Consider the following 8,723-nt stretch of genomic DNA (forward strand, 5'->3'; position numbering starts at 1 on the left):
TTGTCATTTGTAATCATCAAAATTAAACGAAATAAACATTTGAAATATATGAGTTTGTATGTAATGTATGAATATAATATACAAGTTTCACTTTTTAAATAGAATTACTGAAATCAATCTACTTTTTCATGATATTCTAATTTTATGACCAGCACCTGTATTTTACAGATTTTTTTTATTTATTTGGCAATAGTCTGTAGCACTTTAGTTTCACTTTGACACTGAAGGTTTTTATATAGAAGGCCAATTTATCGTGATAATGACTGATTTATGATCGCAATCAAAGCAGAAAACATCCAAAAAATATATAAATCTTACTTGTTACTCAGATAATGGCAACAATGCACTTTAGATCACTTACAAAATCTTCAAGTTATTTACAAAAATGTAAGTCAGTTTATTTTCTGCCAAAACACTTGCTGCAGATCGTGCGTATTCTAGAACAACAGTCAGAGTAATACGTAGTATGATTTGCTGCTAAAATATAGCCACTGATGCATGATGTCCAATTTAGTGGACAGGTGGTCAGTTATATTTTTCCCCCAATATAAAGTTAATATTTGGAAAATATATCAAGAGTATATTTCTTTAGTTTTTACTTCATGTTACCAAATTTTTAACTGCAAGGGTCTTCAACTATAGAAGGACTGAAAGGATATTGCTGGGCTGCTCATCGTTCTTTGCTGTCTGTCCGCCATCTTGGATTTGAGAAAATTTTGTTGCAGTGGATGGCCAATATAGGGCAGTGTATTGTATGATGCACTAGTGTCCACTTTAGTGGTCTTATAACATTAAAACTCAAAATGCAAGAAAATGGCATAAATATCTGTCCACTGTAGTGACCACTATGCATGAATTAAATAGTGGCTTGTGATCAAGAGACTGCACAGACTGCAGGAATGGAAGTTTCTGGAACATCAACAGGCATCTTTGAAGGGTTGAATGACCATGATGTTCCACCTATGGCTCCTTTAGTGGCTAATGAACCTGTTAGATCATTCAGTTGTCTTGTTTCGGTATACTTGAGTGACCTCTTCCCTTTTCCCAATATATCTGCATATTATTGGATGTCACCAAGTTGTCACATGTCATGAAAAGTTCTCTATGTTTAACAGGTTTGTTGTTCGCAGTTAGGAACACGTTTTGTTTCTTTGAAGCAAAATGGCAAGAAAAAAACGAGACAAACATAATCAGTACAGATGCCCAAAGTACAAATGTCGCGCCCTACAGCAAGTTGCAAAATTATGAGAAGAACTTCAGTTTCTGCATATGGTGATGTTTGTGGGCCCAACTGGAAACTTTGAGAGTCATGTGGGCCAGTGTGGAACCAGACAATGCCAACACCTGTACTGAGTTTGGTGTTGTGATGAAATGAATAGCCATCAGCGTAAGCAGTGATCATATCTTTGTAGAGGTTCTGATCGAAGTACTGGTGATGGAGGTCCCTGGGACAGGAGTAAGTACTGTTGATTATACTTTTTTCCAAAAGGTTACTGATTATTTCCTGGACAGGTTTATAGGATGCCAGTGGGAATTATGTACTGCCATACAAAAGTGGGTGGTGTGTTAGTAAATGTTGGTACAGTATTTGCACTTGCACTCTATTTGTCCATAGAGTTGACAGCGAGTGTACTTAAAGTGCAATTTTTTGTGTTCTTTGTCATTGCTGAGAGCATCAGCCTGTTCCACAGCCTGGTCAATTTGTTCCAGGATGGCAGAATTATCCATTTAGAGCTCAGACAAGAAATAGTCCATAAACAGATGGACAGACGAACGGCACTATAACATAATATGTTCTAAGGATGAGCATATAAAAAAATACAGATCTGGAGTCTAGGCTCAATATAGGTGTAGCTGCTAAAGAAAGTCCTTGTTTAAAGTACAGTGGAACTGGTTGGAAGAAGGCCTGAGGGTAGTCAAGACCATGGCTGCCAGCCTGTGGATGTGCACTGGTGCATCTCATTTGTAGGCGTTTATAGTGACATGTTGACTGTTGGCAACGTGAATCATCTGATTTGAGACCCTCAAGATCAGGAAAAGGATGATTCGTAGGTCATTGTTAGGGACCACACAACGTTGTGAAGGATGTCCACTTGCACACCAAGTCAAACTAAAATGTCACTGCCAACGTTAACAATTTGGCAGATAAGGTATCACTAGGAACAAGTGTTCTGTTGTTCCAATGCAATGTGAGGGCACAAATGCCCTCGCCAGTGAATATGGTGGTTGACTTTAGATCTGCTGCAAAGCAAGTTTTTTTTTCCCCCCCATTTCAAGGTCAGGTTGGAAAACTGTCAACAGTTGGCCAGTGCCCCACACTCCGTGACTGGCTTCTAGACTTTGCTGTGGAAAGCAAAGAAATAAGTTCATTGCTCAGGGAACATGTTTCCAGCTGTGCAAATGACAATTAACAATTTGAATCCTCAAATCTTAGTACATCATCATCCACCGGTGAACCTTGTAGTATGAGCCCTTTCTGTATCTTCAGACAAACCTTCAGTACAGAGAGCAAAGTGTTACATTCAGTTTGAAGCTGTTTCAGCAGTTGTATCAGCTGGGTGTGTTACCACAGTCTTGGAGGAAGCATCGGTTGAATGTTTTTTACCACTCTGGTCCTTGCACTCAGGTTGGTTAGTATCCAAGTTTCCTATATAACATATAACAGCAAGGGTCGAGCTCTTGTGTCAAGAATGATGCAGCAGCTGCACACCACAGCGGGTGCCACTCCTGTCAACTGAAAACAGGAAACTGAGGTGACATTTTGCACAGGCTCACCAAAATTGGACAATGAGAGATTAGAAAAAACATTGCCTGGTCTGATGAGTCACTATAAACCCTAGAAACAGTTGTGCGTGACAATCTTATCAGATCAGCACATTCTAAAAAACACTCACAAACACATTTTTAATGATTTATGAACTAATAAGAATATGAACTAATGCTCTTAGATGAAATGTAATATATTCTTTGAAGTGCTTGCCCTGATAATTATACTCATTAATGGCAAATCATTGGATTTCAAAAACAAGTTCAAGATTTTGAAATCCAATGATTTATGGTCTGCTGCTATTCTGGCAGAATCTACGTACAGCCACATAACTACAAGTAATGCTTCTCAAGATGGTGGCACAAAATCTAATTAGCATGGATTTGCTGACCATTTCAGTTTCTCTAGTTTGGTGGGTCACACTCAGCATGTTGGGACAACTCTCAGCTACTACCACAAAATTAATGTTAAATATCAGAAAATTTACCTGAAATTGTAGCTATTTTTGGGCTAAGAAATGTGAATTCCTTGTGGTAGCCATCTTTAATTTAGTTAGTTTCAAAAGTTATTCAGCTGTAGATGTACATCCAACAATTACTTATATTATTGCACTTTTATCTTTAGCAGCAGCCGATAAAAACAGTATTGAGAAATTGACTGTAGCTTATAAAATGGCGTTTATATGAACAGCTATGAAACTCTGTAGATTGAAGTTGTTTCAAGATGGCAGTGGTCCACTTTGGTCTTGGCTGCGTTCAGGTTAGCTCATCTGTTCTGTCACAATTTAACTATATTTCCCCAAACTGAGGTCATTCAAGGGATTTCTACAACGGGTAATTTAATTGTTCAAAACATTGTCACATAATCCCACTTTTCAATGACTGAAATATCCATTTAAGAGTAAGAATGTTTTGTTTTTTCTGTTTTAAGCACTTAAGATGAAGAAAAGAACGGTTCTTATATCACACCGACTACCCATTCGCATCTGTGTAACAAAGAACAGGAGGCTCATATCAGATATATGGCATAGTTTTACTTCACATTTTTCAATACAGAGTAAATCTTAATTCTAACACAGGTATTGGACAGCTTCTTAACACCGATACATGAGGCTGCATTAGCTAGTGGATACTGCATAGACAGACAGACAGACACACACACACGCGCGCACGCACGCACACAAAATTACTAAATTTTTCACTACAAAGTTCAAATGTCCTGTGACCGCAGTGCAGCCACAGAATGCAATGCAACCATGTATTAGAAATGTCTTTAGGCTTCACCTGTTTTCACACACACACACACTCAGAGTCCCCTGTAGTTGTAATGGACATCTGGGCGTCTCACATCCTGTCCTCCTACAGCTTCAGTGCTTGTATGTGACAAGAAGCCCCCGGGGAAAAGTTACAAAGCTGCAGATATATGAACTGAAACCTTTACTGTAGTGGTTTGCCTCTACATTAAATTTCTTTCTGCTAATCTATTCCATTGTATTGTGCAGGAGAGGCAGGAATGTGGAGGTATGAAAACAGTCCTCCCTGCTCACTGAAAAGCTGTAAATAAGCAACCATCTTGTCCTCACCTTTGCGTACGTCTCATGAGAAGAAGCACTTAAAAACCTGCTTAGATAATGAAAATAAAGTGGAAAGTTCCAGTTTTACAAGAATAAGACAGCAGTAATGAGAACGAGAGGGCCTGCCGATGTCTCAGTGACACTTTCAGTGACACACCTGGAGCTACAACAGAAGCAGCGAATGGGCCAGTTTGGACACTGTTCTGTTTCCGTCTCTGTATTTAGTGTCTGTTCTGTGCCATCCTTCTACCTGAGTGGCGTGGATTAGATCATCAACAGCACTCTCAACAAGAACAGCAGGAATAATAAAGTGATTTACTGGCACATATTTACATAAACAACAACAACAAGCTGATTGAAACAAAGGGTTACTCACTGCAGGCCTTCATGGGGGGGGAGAGAAGCAACCAGGAGCTCGAAACCTAAGTGCATTTTCATCAGGAATGTTTGAGGAACCCTAAAACAGTGGATCCCACTATGGGGAGACCTGTGGGGGTGGGCGGTGGGACTGGGGTAATGTGCACGCATTTAAAAGCTTCTCCCATTCAACTTCAAGGAATGTTCGACAAATTTAATCTCTCACACTCAGATCAATCAGGATGAGAGCCCAGCACAACCATGGGACAGACACACACACACCAGTTACACAGGTAAACCAACAAAAACATTGTGTTAATAAACAAGTAGAAGATGAACTGGAATCAGAATCTGGGATAAGAAGGACAATAATATTGCTGCTGCTAGCAGCAGCTGTTTTCCCTTATGTAAGTTAAACCTTATTTCTTTTTTTTCTTTTTATTGTTGGAGGGAGGAGGAGAGGTGTGGCAGGAGGGCTGGAAGGACAGGTTGCAGGTAGGGATGGTGGGAGAACTGGTCCCTGTAGAGGTCTGGACTCTAGAACTGCTGGGCCAGCAGCTCACAGAGACGCCTGGACACAGAGTCTTTGCTGCAGCGCAGAGTCAGACGATACATCTGCAAGGGAGGTAGAAGAAATGAATTAAAAACAGGCAAGCCATCAGAAGCTTTGTGAACAAAGTTTGAGATCAGTGGTGACAAGAAGAAAGCACCTGATGAGGCCATATAAAATCCACATGGAGTGGTTTAAATGTATGGTTTATTGGTACTGGGCTGTGTGGGTGAGTCAGCCACAGATCTTCTAATTCTGGGTGACAGAAATGCTTCAATAAAATAAAAATTAGGAATGGGGTAAAAACTGTTTTTAGATGCATCATAGATATGGACAATTCTGAATCAAATCAAATCAAATGTCAAAAATGAATTTTGTCAATCTGTGCTGTCACTTTAGGAGAGTCAGCAGAGTCGTTGCTGCACAGTGCAATTAAAAACCTGCTTACCAGTGTCTGTGTGTTTGACTTTGTAGCGACTCGTACCTGTGCCTGTGCGTTTGGCTCCAGTCTGAGCAGACAGCCAACCTGTTGGCTTTTGGTCTGGATCACTCCAGCACATACGTAGTTCTCTGGATTTGGATCAACATTGTCTAGCAGGGCCATTCCTAATCCCAGCAGCTAAGTGCAAACAGAATACACACATCACAAAATAGAAAACAAAGGCCTAGCATTTCTTGACTGAAGGCATATAGCCCACTGCCTGTCATGGCAGTTTTAGATTAAGATAATTTTATGCTGAGCAAACAGAGTTGTCTCTGTTTTGGTCAGACCTAGAAAATAAAGTTATGCACAATCTGATGTGATATCACAAACCATCACATGTGTTGTGAATGACTCTGCTACTATCACAGCAAGTTTTTGCTAATATCTGTAAAACAGACTGAATTATAGTCATTTGTGTTTTTAAGGTCAGCTGGATGTGGTGGCCATCTTGAGTTGGGTTGACTCCAAAATGTTAACCAGCTGTAGATTTACATCCAGGGGTGTAAATTAAAATTTTCACACTGACCGACGTCATTGATTTAGTTAAAAAAAACGTTGTTTAACTTTCGGTTCTTCCCTCAACTACTCTTGAAAAACATTTTTGTTGTCTGCCACCCGCTTAACTCCCGAAATGTTCCGCCACATTGCTAATGCTACTCCTCAAATTGTTTCTTCTTCTTCTTCTTGATTTTTTCTCCACAAATTTTTAACCCAAAAATATTTCAGGAACATTTGATTTGCTCCAGCAACCGAATATTTATATATGACTATTAAAAAGTGGACATAGTGTCAGGTGAATCCCGGATAAATAAGATTGTAAATGACGTTTACCTTTGCCTTGATGACTTCAGTGTCCATACCGTGGTTAGCCTTGAATATCTTTTGTGCTTCTTGCTGAGGCCTGAGGAGAGACACGCAGAAAAATGAAAACCGTAAAAAGTTTCTTTTAGAGTTAAGTCCCACCGGCAAAGTTTATCACAAACTGCAGTAAAAATCTTCTGTGTCATTAGTGTTTCCCAGGATTTAAATCAAATTAAATTTATTTATATAGCATATTTAAAAACAACTGTCGTTGGCCAAAGTGGTGCACACATAAGCTTTCAATACAAACAGTATACAAGATACAATATCATTACAATTCTCACAGTGTATTAAAAGCCAGTGAATATAAATGTGTTTTAAGAGGAGATTTAAACACACAAAGAGTTAAAGCCTGTCTAATATGAAGGGGCAGCTGGTTCCACAGTTTAGGAGCTACCACTGAAAACGCCCAATCACCTCTGTGGACCAGCCTGGCTCTTGGGACAACTAAACACAAACGGACACTTTATCTAAGTGATCTAGAGGGCACATAAGGCTGCAGGAGACCAGACAAATATGAATATTTTCTGAAGTTGTGGTATTGATAGAGCTTAATGCAATAAAAATAAAAACAGAAGAAAAATCCAAACTCCAATTTAAATAATTTTTTAACATGATTTATAAACTTACAGAACTAAGTGAGACCAATAAAAGAGAAAACTTTACTTGGCTGCTTGGCATGGCACAAGGTATACGATGTAATAAAAACCCACACTTACTGGCTCAGCTGTTTCCAGCGCTGGAAGAAGTCTTGTGAGGACATCTCAGTTGGCTGGAAGAACTTGTTGATGGTGACGGGCAATTTGAGTGACAGGTTCTGCAGCGCTCCTCCATATCTGTCATAACAACACAAAGTTTAGAAATGTGTCTGCGTGTTTTTCGATATTTGTTCATTCGGTGCAAGATCCACTTCTCCAGTCACCAATACCAGCCAGAGGTTTTATTATAACGTAGTTTACTTTCACACGCTGGAGGGTTAAACCCAGTTAAAACTCAGAGCACAACCACAAGCCACAGCAACATCAAAAAAAGAAAAAGTCAGATCTGGATCACCACCAAAATGTCACTGTTTGTTGTGACAACCTCAACATTTCCTGAAAACTTTATCAAATCTGTTCATTAGTTCTTAAGTAATCTTGCTAACAGACAGACAAACCAACAAATACTAATAAAAATGTAACCTATTTGGCAGAAGTAACAATGTTACATTAAATATTAAAGAAACAAGTGTATCATATCCTATTCCTTATAGGTAATAAGGATTTATAAGCGCAGACGCTGATATCGTCTAAACTGAAGCTTTCTAAACACCTCTTACCAGAGGCAGAGTGAGGTGAGAATGAAGGGCAGTGAACGAGGTAGACAATTAGTTTCTGATCAGGTCAACTACGAATCAGATCTGGCAGAAAATTTCCAAGAGGTTAACCTTTCACTGATGAGGAAGGCTGTCGCGATTATTCAACAAAATCAATGTAACCGATTATAATAATAATAATAAATCCAATTTATACCGCACTTTTCATTAACAAAAATCTCAAAGTGCTACACAGTGCAATTGAAATCAAAGATAAAAACAAGATCATAAAAAAAAATAAATAAATAAAAACATAAAATCAGAGATAAAAACAACATCATAAAAAACATGTAGAGGCAGAATAGGCTTGCTTAAATAAAAAAAGTCTTCAAGCCTCTTTTAAAATCAATCAATGGTTGGGGAGCTCTCAAATAATCTGGGAGAGAGTTCCAGAGCCGGGGGGCAGCGACAGCAAAAGCCCGATCTCCCATGGACTTCAATCTGGAGCGAGGAAGGTGAAGGAAGTTACAGTTTTGTGATCGTAGAGATCTGGTGGATGAGTGAGGAATGAGAAGGTCCTTCAAATAATCCGGTGAGGTCCCATTTAAACACTGATGGGTGATGAGCGCGATTTTGTACTGAATCCTGCACTTGATAGGAAGCCAGTGAAGATCATGCAGGAGAGGTGTAATATGGGCAGATTTGCGGGCCCTCAAAAGAATCCTGGCTGCACTGTTTTGAATGTATTGGAGCTTCTGAAGATGTTTTTTATGGATTCCAACAAACAGAGAGTTGCAATAATCGAGCCTGGAGGAGACAAATGCATGAACGAGAGTC

At 39.3% G+C, this 8,723-nt stretch overlaps 1 protein-coding gene across 4 annotated transcripts in view; it reads right to left on the bottom strand.

The window, feature by feature from the left end:
- Positions 1–3,780: 3,780 nt before the first annotated feature.
- The window catches only part of ap2a1 (adaptor related protein complex 2 subunit alpha 1), a 36,347-nt gene continuing 31,404 nt past the window's right edge, over positions 3,781–8,723 (bottom strand). For all 4 annotated transcript variants that reach the window (XM_037978598.1, XM_037978601.1, XM_037978600.1 and 1 more), the window contains 4 exons: positions 7,312–7,428; positions 6,563–6,632; positions 5,732–5,866; positions 3,781–5,312 (listed from right to left, as the gene is read on the bottom strand). In XM_037978598.1, the coding sequence (XP_037834526.1) occupies positions 5,235–5,312; positions 5,732–5,866; positions 6,563–6,632; positions 7,312–7,428 (400 nt within the window). In that variant the 3' untranslated portion in view covers positions 3,781–5,234. The remainder of the gene's footprint in view (positions 5,313–5,731; positions 5,867–6,562; positions 6,633–7,311; positions 7,429–8,723) is intronic.

This window comes from Kryptolebias marmoratus, linkage group LG12 (genome assembly GCF_001649575.2).
Source record: "Kryptolebias marmoratus isolate JLee-2015 linkage group LG12, ASM164957v2, whole genome shotgun sequence".
In the NCBI taxonomy this organism is placed as follows: domain Eukaryota; kingdom Metazoa; phylum Chordata; class Actinopteri; order Cyprinodontiformes; family Rivulidae; genus Kryptolebias; species Kryptolebias marmoratus.